General features: G+C 37.9%; 1 protein-coding gene across 2 annotated transcripts; it reads right to left on the reverse strand.

Annotated features, from left to right (window-relative positions):
• Window positions 1-1,383: 1,383 nt before the first annotated feature.
• SYAP1 (synapse associated protein 1) lies at window positions 1,384-22,062 on the reverse strand. Of its 2 annotated transcripts, XM_064474915.1 has the most exons (9): window positions 21,744-22,059; window positions 17,121-17,239; window positions 14,787-14,853; window positions 13,032-13,105; window positions 12,549-12,688; window positions 10,112-10,257; window positions 4,973-5,031; window positions 3,850-3,997; window positions 1,384-2,397 (listed from the first exon to the last, which is right to left on the reverse strand). In XM_064474915.1, the coding sequence occupies exons 1-9, from the start codon at window positions 21,946-21,948 to the stop codon at window positions 2,270-2,272; spliced, it is 1,086 nt and encodes a 361-aa protein (XP_064330985.1). In that variant the 5' UTR covers window positions 21,949-22,059; the 3' UTR covers window positions 1,384-2,269. The 2 variants fall into 2 exon arrangements, with proteins under 2 accessions (XP_064330985.1, XP_064330993.1); XM_064474923.1 differs by lacking the exons at window positions 3,850-3,997; window positions 4,973-5,031 and having other exon boundaries at window positions 21,744-22,062.
• Window positions 22,063-22,078: the final 16 nt, after the last annotated feature.

Below are 22,078 nucleotides of genomic sequence, written 5' to 3' on the forward strand. Positions count from 1 at the left end.
CTTCCCTCTTACAAAAAACTCTTAAGAGACTTGTAGCACTAACCTAAATGAAAGGCACCGGATTACTCAAAACTTATTTCAGCTTTCCAGGTTAAAATCAGATATGCAGATTTGAAAATATTAATATGATTTTTGATAAGAGACTTTAAATATCAGAGCCCAAGTCAGATTAAGCCTTGCTACTTTATGGCCTTTAAAAATGCAGATTTAAATAGCTTTTTTTTTCCTGCTTTTTATCAGACTTGGAGGTTTTATATGTAGAAGCCATGATGGAGTTTATAACCATTCTATAGACTATCCTTACATGAAAAGAAAGATGAGGCTTGATGTACAAACCCCATGCAAATAAGCCCATCATATATCTGAAAAGACTAGGAACAATCAGGCTGTTTAAGGAAGTGGACGTTTGGAACAGTGATTTTGAGCTCTGAGTCATCCGGGGAAGACTTGCCACTATCAGAATAGAACTACCCCTCTTTTTAGATGTCACGTCAAACTGTACAGTAGACAGATCCTAATGTCTCCAGCTTAAATCTGTGAGCAGTTGTGTTTGTCAAGAGTAAACACTAAGCTTTCAATAGTCTGATTTTTATGAGCGTAACAGATTTAACTTTTGTGGCCTTTAATTAATCCCAGATAGAAAAAGCTTCGGAAGTGCCTCTTCTTTACCGTGATTTATCTTGCATCTGTTAACTAAAAGTGGAAAGCAGTATAAAAATACAAATCGTGCTTAAGATGATTTGTAGTTGAGAAACTGTATGATAGTAAAGGAGCTGCTTTGCAAAGTCAAATGTATGCAGGTTTAAAACAATTAATTTTCCAAGATGAGAAATACAGGAGGGTTTTCTGTCCAAGTTTCTAACAGAGACAACTTTAAATAGTACTTTCTTACAGTTAACAGCAGTTAAAACTACTTAGCTCTCTTCAATTCCCACGGGATGAATACTGACTGAATAATTACAGCTATAATCTTTCCAGTCTCTTTACAAAAAGTTTTCTGCAGAATTGTGTCATTAAGGCAGAGCTCACTGTATGCAACATGCCTATAATTCAATTGTGCTTAACGGCCCCTACCTACTTCATCTTACACTTTTCCCTTCGTATTTGGAATTTCATGAATGTTTTGTCATCTGTTTCATAAACTTCTCTGACAAACAGAAGATCAATTTTTCATTTATCTACATAAGATACTGACTTAATGGTAGAACTACAGGAAACATCCAGATACCTAAGAATAATAATAATAAAAAAATCTTTTCAAGGAAACTATTTTTAAATTTAAATTCCATGTCTTAAGAACTGTGACGAAGTATATTTTTGAAATCTGTATAAGTGTGAAACGTTTGCCCCTCACTCTCCCCTCCATCCAAACAAATGAGCCAATTTTATACATATCTACAGTGTTTAATAAAGATGTCCAAACCAGCTGAAGTTTTTACATAAATATTTCAGCACTTAAAAAGAAACATTTAATTTGCTCTCACTCAGACAGCAAAATTAAATGGAAACATAAGAGCCTTCTGAAGAAAGAATGCATTAAACCATTTCTCTGTGGGGAAGCACAGTACCTTAATATGATGATTTAATAAACAGTTTAATTCAAGCAGTTAATAACTCTGTTCTTATTTAAATGCTTCAATGTTTGCCAGTTAATCATATCTGATCGATAATTAATCAGTACTGCTTTTGGAGTCTGAATTAGTATTTTTTTATAACAAGATTATTGAAGTTACTGGACAGGGTTTTCTATAAAGTTTTTGGCTACATACATTAAGGAAATTAAATACACATGAAAGCTACTAGGTACAAGTACCTTAAAAATAGTACACATTTACAGATTATACAGGGATCAGAGTGCAAATGTAATGAGTTATTTTCAAAGACTAAGTTACTTACAACATCCATTTTTACATCCCAAACAGAAGGCTATAGACAAACAAATTGAGATTCTTAGATTTAGAAATCTTTGCAGAGCTTCTTGACCACCTAAAAATACCTCAAACTGTTGCTTCCTGTAATAACATTATCACTTCTAATTATGACACATAACCTGTAGTGCCTGTCTTTTTTTTTCCTCTTTTGAAGAATGTAGAAGTTCAGAAACTGCTCATATAAAGAACAGAAATAATGGTTGTATCCCCATATGGAATTATAATGATTTCAGATTCTTTTATGTCTTTTGAAGATCTTTCGTAAGCAAAATATGAAAGCGGAAGTCCATGTCAGTCCTCAGAGAAAGGTTAGGGTTATAGTGACTCTGTGAAAATGCTTAATTTTCTTCTTGCAGCATTTCTTCTATTTCTTTATCCCAGTTTTCATCACGCTTTTCCGATTCCGTTACCACCTCATATTCTTGAAGCTCTTGCTGTAATTCCTTTTCCCAATCAGCAGTTTCTTCTACAAGAGACAAATGATGTGTAGGAATTAAATTGATTAGATAGCATGTTGCTTATTTATATAAAACCAGATGAATCTGCACTGAATCTCTCTTACAGCCCCCAAATTTACCGACAATTCTCCTTAAAAACTAAAGAAACTTGAAGATCAGAAATTTAATCTTCTTGTTGACCACAGATAGGAAATAATTAATATACAAATATTCCTATGTGCATACTATAGTGAAGATATAAAAAGCAAAGACACAGCTTAGTCATAACAAGCATCCTTTTGCAAGCTCATTTCCTACCGTCTTTCAGTCTATTATCAACTGAATCTACCTTTGTACTTTTAGATCTCAAAAAAAAAAGTTGTTCGTAAATTTGTTGAATATACTGTTATGGAAAAAATCAATATCAAATACTGTAAATAATTAAAACAAGAGGCAGGTATTCTCCTCACTGACACTGGTAGCTAGGCAAGCTCATTTAATCAGGGTTAAAGGTAATCATATTTCAGACTTCAGGGCAAAAAATGAGTCAGAAGGCATTCCTGTGTTGTTAATCTGTGTTTTAATTAGCTCTACCTATCATATGCGAGAGTATGGGGGAGGAGATGGGTGTTTGAAGTGTTACATGTTGGTTAGTACTTCAGCCTAGATATGAAGGTACGTAATTCCATAGTCCAAGTCAGTAAGGCCAGCTGAGATTTCTCTGAACCAATTAGACATTAATGACTTATTGAAACACTTTCATCAAAAAGCTGGAAGTAAGGAACCGATGTTACTTTTAAGAATTCCTCAGCTTGGCTATGTATTGGAAAAAATAACAATTTCAGAAAACAAAGATTCAGCAACATCCAAAATGTGTTATAAGATGAATTCTGAAAATTGTATTATGATAAGCATCTATGTGTCTTTCAGTAAATAGTTCACTGATACTAGTTCTTCTGAATTAAGTATAAGCCCTGCTTTATTTCTTCTCATCGTTCTCAAAGCCATTTGTTAAATTTTAACTGTTCCAAATGCTTGTAAATTTTTTCCAGCAGAGGCACCTGCAAGCTCACAGTCTGGCATCACAAGAAGAAAACATAGCCTGACTTCCAAATACTGTACTTCACCTACAAGGATGTCAATTAAAGAAAGAAAAACTCATACACAAGGACCTATGAAAGAGAAGGCAGGGACAGGAGGAGGTAGACAGAAAAAAATGCTCACTGTAACTTTCATAAAAGAGCCACCTATAAATTGTTAGGTCATTTGGATTTAAATTCCTCACTACTAACATTCTGTATAAGAAGTAGTTCGACTGTGGTAAGTTATCATTAATTTCTGCAGTATTTCATTGTGGGTCATGTCATACGCTTTGAAAAAGTCATAAATCTACTTTCCTAAGTTGAATTATCATTTTTTAAAAACATCAACCTATATTAGAATTACTGTATTTAAGACACAGAAGGTAATAGTAGCTTTACCTTCTACTACTGAAGTCTCTTCTCTCTTTTTGTCTAGCACCAGTTGTTCCATTTCTTTTCTTAGGTCTTCCTGATTCAGATTACAGGCATCAAAAGCATCACTCACAAATTCTGATACACCCGGACTTGTGGAAATCTCTTCCTCATCCTGCAGTAAGATAGTTTTGTATAAGTTTATCAAAAAAGGGGAAAAAAGCCTGTCACCAATACATACTTCCACTCATGTGGCTGACTCCCTTTTAGATGGAGTCAGTGAAAAATAAACCAAATGCATTACTCTGACAACTATTTTTCTTTAGAAGTATTTTTGTACAGACAAAAATGTTAGATAGTTATACTGAAAATGATCTGCTTTTCATCCTAGGCTCCTTTTTGTATTTTCTTAACAACTTTAATTCTGGTTTTGTCATCTTCAGAAACAATAATAAACTCGTAAGGAGTTTAGAACAGTGCCTGAAACGAATATTAAATTTTGTCCACAATTCAGTAACAGTTTTCTACACACAAATAAGATTAAGAGAGGATTGTTCTTTGGAAATCCTTCTAGCTTAATCTAGCCCACTGCATATTACTGGCAAGTAAACGTGCAGCTCTGCTTCTGCCAAGAGTGTTCTCTGGCACTGATTTTACAATCCAGAAATGAACAAGGGTCACTCTGTGTCTAAGTTAAAGTTTTTTGCGGTATCAAGCAAAACTCTTCTTGCCATTGCAATAAAATAATGTTGCTATTGCAACACATCATTTAGATTTCCAATACTTAAGCCTGACAGCTGCTGGACAGTTGGACAGACATGGCACACAAATATATTTTTATGAAGGTGTCCTTCGTGTCTAAATACAACGCAAACCTTTACTCCTAACATTTTGGAAATGTCACTCTTCAGAGTAAAAACATGTTTTATTGTAATGTGCAGGATACTAATGCAAGTATTTTTCAGGTAAACGACTGTTTTTTCTACTGAAAATGAGTTTAAAGTGTACGCACTAAAAATTAATATCACAGCAGAACAGCAGGACTGTCAGATATACTATTATGGCTTTATAGCACAACTTACTCAAAAGGATGCATAATTAATTATTAAGCACATACTAAATAGCAGATAAAATATAACAGCAATTTTACCTCTTGAGATTTTATTTGAGGCTTTATTGTAACAGGCGGTGTTTTTGGCCGTACTGTTTCTATCGAGGGGGGGGAAAAAAAAGGTAGATTACATTTAGTATATGAAGATCTAATTTAATCTGCATAGCTATTAAATGTACAAGGAAATACTGTATTTTAAGTTTTAAGGAATCCAGGTGGCTATAGGCTGAATTCAGCCATAGGTGAAGCATTTGCAACAACAAAACAAAAGAGAAACAATTTTCTATTCTTAATTAAGGCAAGTTTAGCAAACCATTTCCTCACGATGACTCCAAAGTTAAATCACAGGAACCCTTCTGCCCCTCAAAATGATCCAAAGAACTATGTAAATAAGATCAGTTTGGAATCTGAAAGAATGGCTTCTATAAAACCCTTACAGATTGTGCCATATGTCACAAGATCTTTAAAGTTAGAAAGGTGTAGATTTGGTCATGAACTCCAGTTACTGCCTACCACATATGGTTCCAATCTCCCCTGGTTGGGTGCTACTTCTGACATCGACATTAGCTAGCTCTTACAGATACCGGACTACATCTATACACGCACCCTTAAATGCATACAAGAAGAGTGCTCTGCAGCCTTACCTTGTTTCACACAGGCAAAGAAAGTCACTGAAAAACATAAGCCCTGGAAGCTGTTCCCAATTTCCTAAGAAAACTCACAGTGCATTCTCTATTTAGTAGCACAGTACTAGGAAGACTACTTTTTTTTTTTGTACAAGCAAGGACAGATCTTTTTTCTTGGCAGGTAAAGGAACACCCCAGCTTTTCCTCTTGTGCAGCGAGCAGGGTAGAAGAGTCACAATAGTAAGCCAGGTGGCTACATGAACAATTAACATACTGGGCAAGTTGTGGTAGCGATGGCATGCTTGCTTAGCAGTTCTATTTGTTTAAACATGCAAAGCAGCCCTGAGCTTGCAGCTCTGCTTACTGTGGTGTGCCCAGGTGGGCCCTTCCTGCTTACTCAGCAGTTTCTGAAAGAGGAATCAGGTTTAATTTTTAAAATTAAGATCAGCTCTAATTAAAATAATTCCTTAATTGGTAGCTATCACTGCTTATACAGCTCATCTACTTGATGCCCACTGCTCTGTCTCATCCTCCCTTTTCCTTCCCCTTCCCAGTCTTCAGAAGATCTGTTATTGCACCCAACACCACAGTCAAAGGGGCTCCAGCACTCCCTGCTCAGGGAGGCTGTAGAACATGGCACGAACTCTTCGCTGTTCAGCACCAAGTGCCCAAAGCACCGTGCAAGAAAGGTGCCTCAAGGTCCATCTGCTGCTGCCCTGCAGAAGCAGAACAGCAGTTCTGCACTGGGCCATGCACCAGTCTGATGTGACTAATGTACCACTAGCACTGTTCTGCATCTACTGGCCTGGCATCGCCTCTTCCACTGCTGATGTGCTCTCAGCCCCTGGGGTAACTTCATTCCCAAGTAAATAGTTATTAATACCTGGAGAAGGACTAGAACCTGGCATTTTGTTCTAGATCTTATGTAGTCTCTACACTAGAATGTGGAATGTCTTCCATTTGTCCCTTCTTTCTTCCTTTCACATCAACCATGCCAATGTAACTTTGTGAAAACAGCAGGTAGGGAGGAGACAGACAGAGATAAAAATGTAAGGCAATTAATTCTATTTTATAGACATAGCTTTAAGAAGAAACTCTGAACATTATGAAGAGTTACCAACAGGCAATTACTCCCAGTTTTAGCCTCCAATTAGGGAATCCAACCTTCAAAAATGTTATTTAAATCAAAAATAACACAGATGATTCAGAGCTTCCCAAATTATGCAATTTTAAAATCAAACAAAACATGTATTTACTACAGTCTGGTAAATGTATCTTTGCCACTATAGAACATACAGTCATTAAGACAGTAAATTTATCTGCATATCCTATACTGGTCTTCTGAATTGCATGAGATCCACAACAGGCCAAAAGACAGTGCCTTTTTTTTTTTTTAAAAATGAAGTCCTGTTTTGTTTTCAGTCACAACGGTAGTTTTACTAGAATAACTCTTTGGGTATTATCCAGCAACTTTGTCTTTGACTGGCAATTTCCAACGGTTTGGATGACTTGAAGATAACGGTTTTGTTGTTCAATAGGGCCAGTCGCCATCTCTCCTGTAGAGTTGACACACTTCAATTAAAAAACCCAGAGTTTGGCAAATGTGAGTACTGAACTGTTAAAAAAAAGGTTATGCTGCCCTAGGAACTTACAGTTTAAGGCTGCCCATTTAACTACATATTTAGCTTGCATACAGGAAACCTTCAGCACGGTAATTAATGACAGAGTAACTTCTATTTTACTAGCCAATCAGCCACAACAGTGTCAGCTTTCTTTTATTCTGAAATTGGGTTACTGAAGCAATGATATACAGAAATGGAAATAAAATAAAAAGCTTTGTGGAAAGGGGAAGCATACTGATAGTAAACAGACTTCACAGAGAATATGCTTATAAACAACAGTGAAGAAAAGATCTTTTGGCAGAATCTTTCTAATCTTTTCAAACACAACCTTTTCCTGTATACAAATGGCTAAATGCCGTGGCAAATGAAAGGATCCAGTACTCAAAGATCTATTGTGAAGCACTACAGAAAACAGAAGTCACTGTGCTTAATAGTCTATAATATAATCCTATCAGTTGGTGAAATAAAAAAAATCCAGAGGAACAGAAAACAAAAAAAAATTAAAAATAATCACAACAATAAAGAAATCCAAGAAAGAAAGAAAATTAGATATATGCATTTAGGTGCCAGTTAGGCACAAGTGTTTATGAAATCGTGACAATCCCAGCGATTTCCTGAGTTGATGGCACCTGCACAGGGTAACAGTAAACACAATTTGCTCATAGAAAATGATAAAAATGGGAGCTGAATATGGTGGAAGCGTAGAAACAGTATGACATGAACAGGTAACTGGGAAACGAGTCTAAATACAGTCTGCACTGAAGGGTAAGGACAAAAGCTTTCTGTTATGATGAGTTAGCATATGACATTTAAGAGTAGTTCTTTTACACAGGGGGAAAAAAAAAGTAAGTCTCAGCTTCCACAAAACTGATCAGTTGTTTCTCCATATAATCACATGTCCTCTATTTGCTCTTCTCTTTCTATGGAAAGAACATGCTTACAATACTACGAAAACAGTAGGAAGATCCACTATCATGTAATTCTCAACTTCATTTTTTAATCTGCACGTATTTTAAATTAAAGGTACAGAAAAAAACAGACAAGTTCTGTTCTCCTAAAGCAGTCCGCTGAGCTATACTGAGCAAAAGAATTACATCATTACAGTAAACACATAAATCATATTGGGCTATTTCTAGACTGCTTTTGTCAATCTTCCCAGGGAGGGAACCCTGGTCCCCACAGCCTGCTGGTGCGTGCTGGAAAGAGTTACTCTCCTCAAAAGCTAGCATGCCCTGGAGGGCACGTGGCCTGTGGTCACTTTGCAGAGGTTTGGCCTAGATCTCTTCTGTGTGCTACATAATATGCTCAAGTGAGGCCATGGGGGTTTTTAAGCTTACAAAGCCTGAAATAGCATGACTAGTGTTTCTATGATTGACAGTATGCTGTTCAACATGGGGCCATGCTGTCATGTTTCACTGTACATAGCCCATTGGGACTGCAGATAACTGTCCTGGAAGTCAGAATTACTGCCTCTAGATTCTAGAAGGACCTGTCCTGTCAGCATTGTTTGGATTTTGACTCAGAGAAAGCTACTTTGTTCATTCTAGATGAGGACCTTGCCTATAACAACACATGTTATGTGTATGTTATGAGAAACAGAATGAGACAAACTGAAAGCAGAGGCACAAGTACACACAAAAAAAACTTGAGGAAACTACTACAGTCCGTTTTGAAAGGGTATCTTCTATGCAAGATGCAAGCCTGGCTCTGTAATTCCCCTTGTAACCTCCCCTCCACCCCAAGGTTCAGCTGCCTGTGTCCAAGGAGCTGAGGCCCAGCTGAGTAACCTTAGCTCAAGGCTGTGCAGAAAATAAACTACTTGTGCAAAAGAGCTGTGAGGAAGTCTGTAAAAAGATAAGAAAGGTGAAATTAGAAACTGAGGTAGGATTAGACAAATAGGATCATTAGCAGCGCAAGGACTCAAAAGGAAAAATACCAATTTGGAAAGATATATCCAAAAAGGGGGGGGAAAGTCATCTTGGCAGTGATAAGTTGGTTGTCAGTCAGGCCATCAGTGTCAACAGGCCATCAGCATTAGTGGATTTTGTGCATCATGACAATTTATTGATGTTGGGATAGAAGAATCTGTTCCAAGGTGCAGCAAAGTCTTTCTCCTTCTGACTAATGCCTACACAGCCTGCTGAGATTCTTCAGGTATCTTACTGGGATGGTGAGTGTACCTAGCTTAAGCTAAGATTTAATGAGCCACTAGTTATCTTTTGTGTCTTAGCCAGTAACTGCTTTATACTGTCAGCTGTGCATATTCCTGCTTGCAGAATTTGTTTGCATGCAAAGATACCCAATGGTTCATAAGAGTGTCAGTAAGAATAATCTGTATAAACTGATCAGTGTAACTGAAGACGCCTATGTTGAAGTGGCTTTTTCATCTCATCGCTGAATCCCAGGTAGCCTCCTGGTCCCCATCTTCCTCTGTTTCTATAATACACTCTGTGCCTTTCCACATCCTGCATGTGTCTCTGCTTCCACCACCAGAGTAATTCTGCCCCTGCATCACAGACCTTTTTGACCTGAAGCCTAAGCAAAAGCCAAGAGCAAGCCATGTGCCAGCTGGCCGGGTTGCCCAGTACCTGTTGTCTTATCAGGTGAACTAAAGCTACCTCCTACTTACTTTGGACAAGACAAAAAAGCACACCAGAGACCACTAGTGGTCTTGAGCCATTGTAAGCCAAGTACAAAATTTAATTCCTTGATATTTTCACTCTTCCGACAAAGTTGGCTGAAATTGGAAAACAGCTTAAAAGCACTAGGAGCTCCCTCTTTCCCCATCTGGACAAACAGAGCAAGTATGATGAGATAAGCTCTGATTTCATAGGAAGTCCAGGATAAAAATTCTACATCACTCGATGTATATAGTCAGTATGCATGACATGAACTTAATGAGATGTGCTAAAAACAAATCCTTTCCATACCTTTCAGTTGACTATCCTCTTCTCTGCCTTTGTTCTCTTCTTTTCCTGCTGCTTGCTGTTGAGCTGCAAGGGCAGTGAGTTGTGCAGACTGTTTAATTAGGGACACCCTATAGAAGTAATTTCTCCAGAACACCTCCTCCTTTATGCTAGAGAGAATGAACAGATTTTGCTTACTACATTTGGAAATATGGTTCCTTTTAACATCTAGCAATGAAATAAAATTAAATATGCAGAGGGAAGGGGTAAGCATAGCTGCCTTCTAAGTAAAAACTTAGAAATTTGTGATATTAACACACTTTTAAAAATCCATCATTGTAGAAGTTCTTGATCTCTTACAAAACAGTTATAATGGACTTAAACATATAAAATAAAAGTAGTAATTTTGAAAAAGCTTAACAGCATGCAGCAATACATAACTTGGGACAATATTATGCTGTTCCATCTCTCTTGCCAAGTTATGTAAACAAAGCCAATAAGCCAAATATGTTCCCCTCACTCACTCTCTAAAACCAACATTCTGTTATTTTCAAACTACATTAATCTATATCTGCCCTAGACCTCAGGTGGAACTGGAACATCTTTGATCTACAGGCAGAAGCCATTCCCAGCGTGCTGGTTTTGGCTGGGATAATGAATTTTCTTCACAGGAGCTAGTACGGGGCCGTGTTTTGGATTTGTGCTGATAACTGTTGATAACGCAGGGATGTTTTCATTACTGCTGAGCAGTGCTTTCACAGAGCCAAGGCCTTTTCTGCTCCTCACCCCACCCCACCAGCAAGTGGGCTGGGGGTGCACAAGGAGCTGGGAAGGGACACAGCCGGGACAGCTGACCCCAACTGACCAAAGGGATATCCCACACCATATGGCATCATGCTCAGCATATAAAGCTGGGGGAAAAAGAAGGAAGGGTGGGGGGTCTTTGGAGTGATGGTGTTTGTCTTCCCAAGTAACTGTTACATATGATGGAGCCCTGCTTTCCTAGAGGTGGCTGAGCACCTGCCTGCTGATGGGAAGCAGTGAAAGAATACCTTGTTTTGCTTTGCCTGTGTGTGTGGCTTTTGCTTTACCTATTAAATTGTCATTATATCAACCCATGGATTTTCTCACTTTTACTGTTCATATCCTCTCCCCCATCCCACCAGTTTGGGAGTGAGCAAGCAGCTGTGTGGTGCTTAGATGCCAGCTGGGCTTAAACAACACCACATAGTTTGCAACAGTGCTATTTCACTATATATCACACCTTTCAGCACATCTGCAGGACATTCAGTAACTAGAAACTGCCTTCTCAGAAACTACCAGCGCCGATAAGCAGGAGGCTATCCCATTTCTTAGGTAACATTTCCCTCTGATAATCCGCGTGCAAGAAAAGACCCAACTTTATCCCAGAGGGAAAAGAAACCAGAAATGGCAAGGCCCGTGGGAAGGCATGTGTGTAGGTCAAGACAGAAAGAAAGAATAGTGTGAAGTTACCTTCCTGCCCATTCAGGGAAACAGTGACTACTGGGACTAAGAATAGAAAAAAACTATTAAGCAATGGGGTAGGGTAGGCAAGGATAGCATGACCAGGGGCTGAAGACAGAGCATCAGAGACAGATCTGATGAAGACCTAGAATATGGGCAGAGCTTTAGGACTGACAACAAAGAACAGCGAGGAAGGGGGTAAATAAAATAAGGAGCTGGGAAGGCTTATAAAAGGAGGAGATTTAAGATAGAAAAGCGCACAAAGAAAGATGTCTTCTTTCCTGTTTCCATTCGCAGACAAGAGACTAATGTTGGGAACTCCTAATTAACAAGAATGTTGACCTATGAAACAAACTTAAGGAGCAGAGTCTGGAACTGAGCAAGGAAGGAGAACAGCACTGGAATAAAGCTGGGATCAGGAAGCCATACTGGAGCAGGCCTTAGCTGCTAGGACAAAGACCTTATGGATCTTTTAGTTAGGTCCACTAGAAGGAAGGCAGTCACAACACAGCTTTTCCCATTGCCTATTCAAACCAGTTTTTTGCTTGCATTGCTGCTGTTTTTGATGCATTTTTTTTTACCATTTCTCCTTGGGGCTTCTGACTATAACAACCTTTTTGGTGTGTCAGTTACACCAACAGGTCTGAACATTTTTGTTGCTGCATTTACCTTTGGGAAAAAGATTGTCAATTAATTTAGCACACTGGACTTGGAAAAATTTAAGGCCTCTCCCATACTTAAGTCATTTAGAACTAATAAGGACCTGTTGTCTACCAGATCTACTTCTGTTCTTTCCTCTAACTGCTAAACCACAATGCACGTGCAATATTCCATGCATTAGCAATCAGCAGATGTAAAATACATACAGAAGTACATAAAGAATTGAAGGAAGTAAAAAGAAAATGCAGTAATTTGCAGATATTTACAGACACATTAAAAGTACAACCATACATAGTTACCAGCAGAAATTACTTACTGTTTGGGAACGAGATCAAACCTCATCCTATTGAGAAGTTCATCTTCTTGTAACATCACCATTGCAACAGGGTACATTTGATCAAAGTCAAAATTAAACTGCACACCTGCTGGAGGATCCCTCAGAAAATTTCGTTTATCCTTTGAAGAACATATTTATAGTCATTAACTGATATCAGAAAAAGGATATCACATTTCACACACAAGACCAGCAAAGCAATCCCACTTCCCACATAATTCTACCATACCAAAGCTGTAAAGCCTTTACAGAAATCAAAAACTTATATTGGGGATCTACTTCAGCTCAAGTTGATACTGAAAGAACTATTTACTCTTGCACATGATCAGTGCAGTGACAGACACATTAAAAGAAGTATATTGAAAATATGTATTTAATAATGGCAGCCAAAATTACTTTGAAAATAAAAGGAAGTTTTAACTTCAACAGAAAAATTTCAAATCTTACAGGAAACTAAATACTTACTGCCGATAAGGCCAGTATTTGTTGTTGAATTGTCTCTTCTTCATTGCTGTCTACCCAGGGAGGCACTGCTGCTTCTGTTATTGAAAGGAGGAAAATAATTGCATGTGTATTAAAGTTTTTTTTTCCTAAAGTAACATAACAGCACAAAAATAAGCACTCTTACATCAGTAAGCCAATTCATTTTTTTTTTTTCCCTAAACTAAGCTCATGGCATAAGAGAGAAACTCTAGGAATGGATCTTTGCTTATCAGAGGTAAAAAACCAGAATTAAATAGTTGCTGATTCCAGTTACTGTAGAACTAAAACTGTGGGGATTTCTTTGCAGTCTGTTCAGTCAAAACTTGGTGCCTCTTAAGTTTAGTTACTGAAGTAGTGCTGTGTAACTGGTTAAGCTGCCTGCAAATAGAAATTTCTAGATTCACTTTAAACACGTAAACTTTGTCTAAAGTAAGTTTTCAAAGTCATTTATTATTGTATTAATTTTCTAACACTCAGAAAACACCAATTCTTCAACAGTGGAGAAAAATAAGTTATAAATTTGTTATAAATTGCAACATTATACACTGAATAAGCATACTCAAGTGAGTTCAGCTGATTTATATATTTATACAGATACTTCCAAGGTAGTTCTGTAGGCTGTACACAGAGAAAAAACTATTGTAGATGTATAGAAATCTATTAATCTCTTCATTGTCAGTACAAATTCAGCCTACAGAGACATTATGATGCCTCTGTAACAGCTAAATAATTCTTGTGCACTTAAAGCTAACAATGCTTATTTGCGTATACGCCTGACATCAGCAAGACCTTTCACCCACATGGATTCACATGTGATGCTAACGCTCCTTTCAGTTAGGCCATCTGTTGCTCCTTCTTTTGTCAATCTAGGTACATATTTTCATGAAACTTGTAGAAATACAGTAACAGATGCCAAAGTTTACTAACAGAGACAAAAAGACAGAAATACAGACCACACGATCACATAATCAGTCTTGCAAGAAGAAACCAGTCTGACATGCTAACTACAGACAGTATGAAAAATTTTATCATGATCCATTTAAAACCAGCTCATTTGCAAGATTAACAACAGAGCCACTAATGATTTAAACTGTCAGAAATTATTACATTCAGGTAACACCTTAAAATAGATACAAGCCAATGATGAAATACAATGTAGAAAAAAATGTGCTTATTTTAAACTCTCAAATAGATTAACTGATGTCAATAGTACATGGGCGGATAACTCAAAGGTTTTAGATCACAGATAATTATAAAGCAAAGGACTTACGGGAAACATTAAAGGCATAATTGCTCTTTTGCTAAGCAAAGCAACTCCTACAGCGAAACTACTTAAATACTATAGTGCAAACCCTAACCACATTTTCATTTTATTATGAAAATGTGACATAATTGCTAAACCTCAAAAGAAAGGTAATCAGCATGCCTGTTTTCAATACACAGGCTTGAGATTCAAAGCAGTAAGAGATCAGCTTTGCTAGCACAGTGTTCTTTGAGTTAATTTCATAGAGCTGAATTTAGTTAAAAAGGCAAATCTAAACCAACTAGATAATGTAACACTAACCTCACTTAAAAATGTCAACATATATTGTGGAATCGGAAGATACGTTCCACCACAATGTGTTTCATTAAACAGAGTTTTGATATATTAGGTTTAGATATAGCTCCGTTATCCAGCTTCTAGCAAGTTTTAACTTATGTAAGGTTACACATTATCAAAAAAAGCGCATATATTACCTGATTTTTTTGTTTGCTGCTCTTGGACAAATTTTTTCTGTTCCTTCTGAAAATCTCCAATAATTGTCTAAAACAAAAATTGGGGAACCACAGTAAAAAAATTAATTCCTGTTGTTTCATGTTCACTCTGAAAGTACTTTCAAATACACTGCAGTATCATATTCTTATATCCCTGCTGACCCTTTTTGTAAGTTGATAAAGGTGTTTCACTTACGTCATACATTCCCCTTTGTTGAAACATTTGATTTTGCCTTTAAAAGTTTAAACTACTGTGTACGTTTTCAAAATTATATTTATAGTTTTATGAAGTTCAGGGGACAAAAAAGGAAAATCCTAGCCGACGATTTGAACATCAGCACACTATGCATATACACTTAGTGCCTTACCATATCAAATACAGACAACATAGGCTAACTGTTTAGAACTATTTAAGCACATTTTTAAAGCATCAAACACTTAAAGATACCTCTGGCCTTACAGTAATTTTCAAGAGTTGCCTAAGAAATATATCCATTGCAATAAATGGGGCTGGGAAAATTAAGTATGATTTTCAGAATGTCTGCCTGGCTGAAATAAAATAATTTCTCCATTTATGTTGTTGACAAATTTTCATCAAAAAGATATGTTCAGACATATCCTGTAATGAATTTAAAATTAAAAAATGGAGACTGTCTCAGAAGTCGGTATGCTATAATCTAGAAGTAACAATGCAAATTATGTTCTGTAGTTGAAAGCAGAGGCAAAACACCATGAAAATAGAAATGAATACTTAAACCACTCACAGAATATAAATTTTAACCAGCGAGATCTATGGCGTAACAATTTGCCAAAAAGCATGCAAATCTTCAAGCTAAATGCTGATAAATTCCTATAAATTTTTTTTCCTTCAACAACCCCGCATTTCAGTTTAAGATTACCATCAGTGAGAGCACTACTATAGTGCCTGTTATACAAATAGATCATTGTGGTTCCTCCTAGTTTTAAGTTATATGAATCTTTGGTATTTATAGAATAAAATCAAAAGCTTTACAATGATATAGCTATAATCTGTTTTTCACCTATGTAAACTTACTAGTCAAACAGGGAATTTGTATTACTCTAAGGCATTCACAGAAAAAAGAAAATGGTATTTCAGGCATAAAATATGCTGTAGGCACCCAGCTACAGTTTCTTAGGAACATTACTATTTGTGTATTAAATTACCAAATAACCTTCTTACTTGATTTTTCCGTTTTGATGGGGATCAAAATTATGTTAGACTCTAATATACTGTAGTAGGAAATACAACTCTGCTATTATATATAAACAATTGTCACTAAAAAGTCAATGAAATCTGGAGACAAGACTCAATCATAACAGAAATTTAGAAGTGTCTTTTGATGATTAATTTGGAAGACAACATGAAAACCAATTATATCAAGAAACTGAATTTCACTGTATTAAAACAAAACAACAAAAACCAAAAGGAAACAGTTTAGTTCCCCTGAAGGGGTGTTTCAGAGACCGGAACAGGAGGAGGGGTCTCGCTGCATCTCCCATGTCTGACACTCCTGGATGCACAGCCCCTCTACAGCTGGGTTGTTTTTGGCCTGTTCTCTTTCACTTCCCTTTCCAAGCTACCTGTGCTAAAAAACACAGAACACCACATCGCACTTATTGCTGCCTTTTTTTTTTCCTTTTTCCTTTCTGCCAAGTTCATTACTTAAAGGACTGGAAGAACAACTGCTGGCAGAAGTTAAGCAACTGGAGTTGGCAGCCAGGAACTAGGACAGCAAGAAGTTAAGTGGCAGGGTCAGCAGGGGGAAAGTACAAGACAATAGTAAGCTGCTTCATTAACTCTCTGGGTCTTATGAAACCATACCTGTATCACTCTAGGGTGTTAGTATACAATATGCACAAAGCAGACCTAATTCTGAATCTTGCTTCAGAGATGCATGGCTATAGCATTTCTCTTTCCACCTAAACAAACTGGGGAAAAAACCACCCAACTCACACATCTCCCAGACATCCCCCAACTGCCTGTCTCTAGTAACATTTCCAACCTTTCCTCCTGTGTCAGCACTTCTTTGTTTGGTCTTTCTCCAGCATATCTACATCCTGAAGGAATGGAACAGAGGTGCAGTACTGAGTAAAGCAGAGTGATCATTTTTTGGTGTGTCTACCCTGAGTAAGGATTTCAGTCACATAATTTACCATGATGGGAGATCTGTGCTCTTGAAATAAGCAATTCCTAAAGCCAGCTTAAAGAAATGTTATCACATGCCAGATTTGCTACATGTTACAACAACAGTAAGCAATCAGATCTTTCAGATCAAGTATCTAGAAATAAAATACCTTATCAATAATGCTGTCGATTTTTCCTTCTTCTACAGACTTCTTTATCGTATGTGCTGTTTCGGCAACGGATTCAGATATCTTTTTTGTAGCAGCAGTGGCAAAATTGAAGAGGTAACCTTTCACAGACAAGAAGAGAAAGCTGAAAACAGATCTCTCCACATCCGGTTCTCTCACTAGATTTTTCTTTCTTTGTAGACATTTGGATACCTACTTGAAATCTTCTTTCAAATTAATTTAACCCAGCTTCTGGCCTACAAAGAACTCCTAGGATCTTATTTATCTTTTTCTGGTTCATATTCTTTAGTGATGATGATCAAACTGTATGTTTCATCACAACTTTCTGTAAATCAAAAGTTCGTGCATGAACCTTGTTCACTAAATCAAACACACCTAATGGTCCTTGAAATATTGCTTTCCAATGAATTTTCTGAAGCAATGTGTCTTTCCTAATTTCATTTATGTATTTAGGAGACGTTAAGCAATAAAGTAACTACCAAACATATTAAAGTAGAATCATACTTTAAGAAAATCAACATGCACCATAAAGTCTCATGAAGTAAGGCAGCAAAGGCATAAAAAATTTTAGGCAAGTAACATGTGAGATACTTTCAAAAACCTTAAAATAGACGTTTGCTTTCAATGTTTGCCCATTTCTGTTTTGCATTGTCTTCCTCTTTTTTTGCTCCACAAGAAACACTATGGCCCTGCTTGCTTATTTTTCTGAGTATGTTCAATGTCAGAACAGCAGTAACAGATATTTTCAAAGACCGGCATTTTTTATATTAGCAGTGCTGAAGTGAAGAAAGGTGGCAGGGAAAAAACTACATCGCATGGAGAGTTGCCTTGTATTGTTTGTTTTTGATTAAGGAGAACAAACTTGCAAGCAGCAAGAAATCTTCAGAAACATTAAATATTAGTTTACTCACAAAGGATTTTAAAACTGGTATTTACTTCTCAGATAACGACATGATGTCACAAGCACTTTATTACATTTGAACAGGTGTATTAGGACTGTAATATCACAGTTACAGTATAAACAATGATACAATGTCAGTAAGCACCACAGTATAATAATAACAACAGTATAATAATTGCAGAGGGATCTAGACAGATTGGAGCATTGGGCAATCATCAATGGGATGAAATTTAACAAGAACAAATGACAGAATCTGCACCTGGGACAGAGTAATGCCAGGCATAAGTATAAACTGGGATAGGAGTGGCTGGAGTCAGGCAGTTAGTCTAAATGACCATTGTAGGTCCTTTCCAACTGAACTGTTCTACTCTAATTCTAGGGTTAGAAGTAGCAATGGTGGATCTAAACTGCACAGTACCTTCCAAAAATCTGTTTCAGGCATTAGAAAGAATGCAAAGCACATGGCATGGCAAGAATATTTTAGTTATTCCAGAAAATAAACTTTGGCTTTTATACAGGGTATTTTCAAAAAACCCCAGCACTTCTGTTTCAAACAAACAAAACCTCACCTTCCTTCTCAAGGTGTCGCAAAAATTCCAGTTTCCTTATAGGTTAGAAATGTAAGAAATAACCCTACCATGCAAAAAAAGTGAACTGTTTTAACACACAGTTGTTAGCCACTGGTAGAATGAGTTACTTTGGAACATTCATGTCACCATTTGGAAAGCTAACTGTTCTCTGTGGTTTATAAAACATTCTCTCTAATGATATCAGCAAATCACAGTGACAAATGCAGAGGTCCAGCCAGCTGACAGAGTTAGAACTGTTATGACTAAAACTTGTTGCTTTAGGGGAGTCAGAAAGACTTCAAGAAGCTCCTAAACAAATTTATGATGACGACATTTGACCTTAGACGAAGCAGATGTACAGAACCATAAAGATAAGGAACTGCAGAGCAAAACACTAAACCAGAACACACTATCCCTCAAGGACAGTATATACGTGATCTCAGAACTGAGTTTGTGCGAAAGCAAAAGTTAACTAGCGGACACAGTGACGAAGAGTACATCCTTCATCCAGAGACCCCTTGCGACCACCCAGAGACACCAACAGGCATAAGCAAAAGAACATTTGTATATGATAATGAGTCTCAAAAAACTAAGGAATATGCAACTAACCCCTTACAGGCATGCACACTAGGAGTGATCCCCTGTGCGTCCAGCGCAGCAATAAAGAATACCTGCTTAATAGTTGTTCAGACTATTGAGTCCTGACTTCAGCTTTTCACAACATCACAGCCCTCAAAGCAAGCTGGTTTTTCATATGTAACTTCCATTTATAAGCCACAGAATAGTGGCAACCAAACTTCCTTCAAGTACTTGCTAGTGTCTTTCATATCTGTTATCAGGCTTTACAACCTATCACATGCTTCATATTGTATAAAAAAAAAGAATATCTTCCTCACTTTAGATATAGACATATATACTGTCCCTCTGATGACAGTAGAGGAAGCAGCAGCCTACTGAACTGTTTCCTCCCTACCAGCTTACATTGGTCATTTTATGTATCCCTGGAAACCTTCTCATATGCAATTGTTTCAGGTCCAAAAGGTGCCCAAACATTTGCTGTCCAGCAACATTTTGGTATTGTTGGGCGAAGTGGTTTTGGCTGGTCCTGGAAGCAGTCTGAAGAACTAAATACTTTCGATATTCTTCTGAACAGAGATACAAAACTTCAGGCTCAGAAAAATAGAATCAGTGGTGGAAAAGCAACACTTCCACCTTCAAATGACCAAGGTCTCCCTCCCTCTTACAGATCTATGCCTGTATTAAGAATATGTATCTAGCAATATTCCTATTATTAGTTCACATTGACAAATTCTCCTAACCTTTATAGTGATGCGATAATGAACAAAAATAATGCATGTAAGGCTTCAGTTTTACCAATAAAATTCTTCACGTGCTAGGGGAGTCTTTCCACACAGCCACCCCGGTGGTTAATCATACAGATGTTTCCAGCTAATCATGTTTAAAACAGTGACATCCAAATCCTTAGAAAAAAGCCTTTCCACCACAATCTTCTCTGGTGTCACAGACAATGAATCTGTGAATCACTAAACCAAATTCTTACTTCCAGAGCAAATTATATCTGTAGCAGTCAACACTTATTCTTCCCCTCAAAATTCAAAGCCTTTTTCCTTCCTGAACAGAGTAACTACCAGATTAGGATCAATTTACAACCAGACAAGCTTTTGCCCAAACTACACAGATAATCTGCTGCAGCTCAGATAGCCCAAGGCAAAGCACAGTAAAGAACCATCTCAGACTCATCTTTCAGATTATGTTGATCCAGCATTTCAGAGCACCAGGAAAAAAACATTTTAGCAATGAGCATGGAGCTGTACTTTGGATTAATTTTACCTGATATTCTACTATAATAAAGTTGAAATCTTACCTATAGCAAATTACAGCCTTGCCTCATTACAGGCGAGTTCAACAACAAAAAAATCAAACCCCATTACTTTCGTATGAAAAAGATCACAGAAATCCCACATCAATTCATTAAGAACATTATTCTATATGTATACATCACTTCTCCCACGGTGAGAACAGAACAGCTACTTAAAGAAATGCTGTTCATTTAGTAACAATTCTTGAAAAGATGATAACCAAAAGGAACATTTGCAGCCTTTTACTCAGTTCATATTTTTTTTAAGTATCCAAGTTTTTTTTGTTTTTTTTTTTTTTTTTTAATCTCCAGTAAGGCAACATCCTTTAACAGTGCACAGAATTTTTAGCAACTTAATCAAATATTCCTCATTGTCAATAGCTGCTATTTAAAAAAGAATCTCAGAAATGCAGAAAAATTAAGATTAAATTAAAGAATTAGGTTGTTTCCAACCTTCCGGCTTTAGCAATTACATAGAATTGTTTCAGAGCTGTAGAAGAGACTGGAGAAGCTACATGCAAAACTACACAGTAGTGACACACGCCATATGCTGCGGTTAACAAACAACATTTAAGAGATGCAAAACAAAGGTATGTGAAAACATAAAAAAGCGTCGGGAAGAATGACTTTTAACACTTCTTCAGTGAGATCATTTTCCATACTAGCTAAACGACCTGAATTACCATTTACATCTGGAAAGATACGATTCAGAGCTGCTTTGTTTTAAGAATATCCTGCTCACCTCAAAATTGTGTTCCCGATTTTGCATCACTACGTAATCTACACTGGAGTTGTAGCTAACTAGATGAAAAGTTCTTTTACATTTACTAAACTGAAAATGAACGCACCTAACGCATTTTAAAACCTATCTTTAACTGTTTAGCTCCACTAAAGCTTTGGTTTGTGTGCCATTGACAAGCACCGGTAACTTCTCCAGCCCCTAAACACGCATTAAACTGGTCTGCCTTCACTTCTCCAGTCACCGGCCTGCTCTCGCCGCACTACGCGACTTTTGCTGCTAAGAACTACTGTTTGTTTTTTTTTTTCCTGAAGCAGACCCACAGCAGCACTCCCCGCGTGAAAATGCCTGGGCAGGGCACACGGCCCCCACAAGCGAAACTATTCTTTTGCTCGGCCCTTCCTTTCACAGGAAGGCCGCCAGCAACGATAAGGCGGGGGGGGAGCCCCACAGCCCTCCGCCGGGCCCAGGGTATGGCGGCAGAGCCGCCGGGGCCGTGGGAGGGCGGGACACTCACTGCCGAGTCCCTTGGCCTGGCTGAGGAGCGCCTCCGAGTCCGCCTGCGGCTCCACCCGCTCCGGGCTCTGCACGGCCGGCTCCGCGCCCGCCGCCGCCGCCTCCTCCTCCTCCTCCTCCGCGGAGCCGCTCCTCTCCTCGGCCGGCAGCAGCTTCTCCTCGCCCGCCCGCTCCAGCCCCAACCAGCTGCCCAGGCCACGCAACATGGCGCGAGACCGGCAGCGGCAACGGCCGCACTCGGCCGTTAACGGGCGCTCCCAGCGCCGAGGGGCAGACTACTCTCTACGCGGAAGCCCAGGCTGCCTGCCTACTTCCGCATACGCCACTTCCGCCTGC

The sequence above is a fragment of the Phalacrocorax carbo genome, chromosome 1, assembly GCF_963921805.1.
Source record: "Phalacrocorax carbo chromosome 1, bPhaCar2.1, whole genome shotgun sequence".
Classification (NCBI taxonomy): domain Eukaryota; kingdom Metazoa; phylum Chordata; class Aves; order Suliformes; family Phalacrocoracidae; genus Phalacrocorax; species Phalacrocorax carbo.

Coding starts and splice junctions, on each gene's coding strand:
- SYAP1 (XM_064474915.1), bottom strand. CDS start 21,948: ATGTTGCGTGGCCTGGGCAGCTGGTTGGGGCTGGAGCGGGCGGGCGAG. Junction 12,689..13,031: donor AAATACTGGCCTTATCGGCA/GTAAGTATTTAG, acceptor TGTTCTTCAAAG/GATAAACGAAATTTTCTGAG. Junction 2,398..3,849: donor AGAGACTTCAGTAGTAGAAG/GTAAAGCTACTA, acceptor TGTCTCTTGTAG/AAGAAACTGCTGATTGGGAA.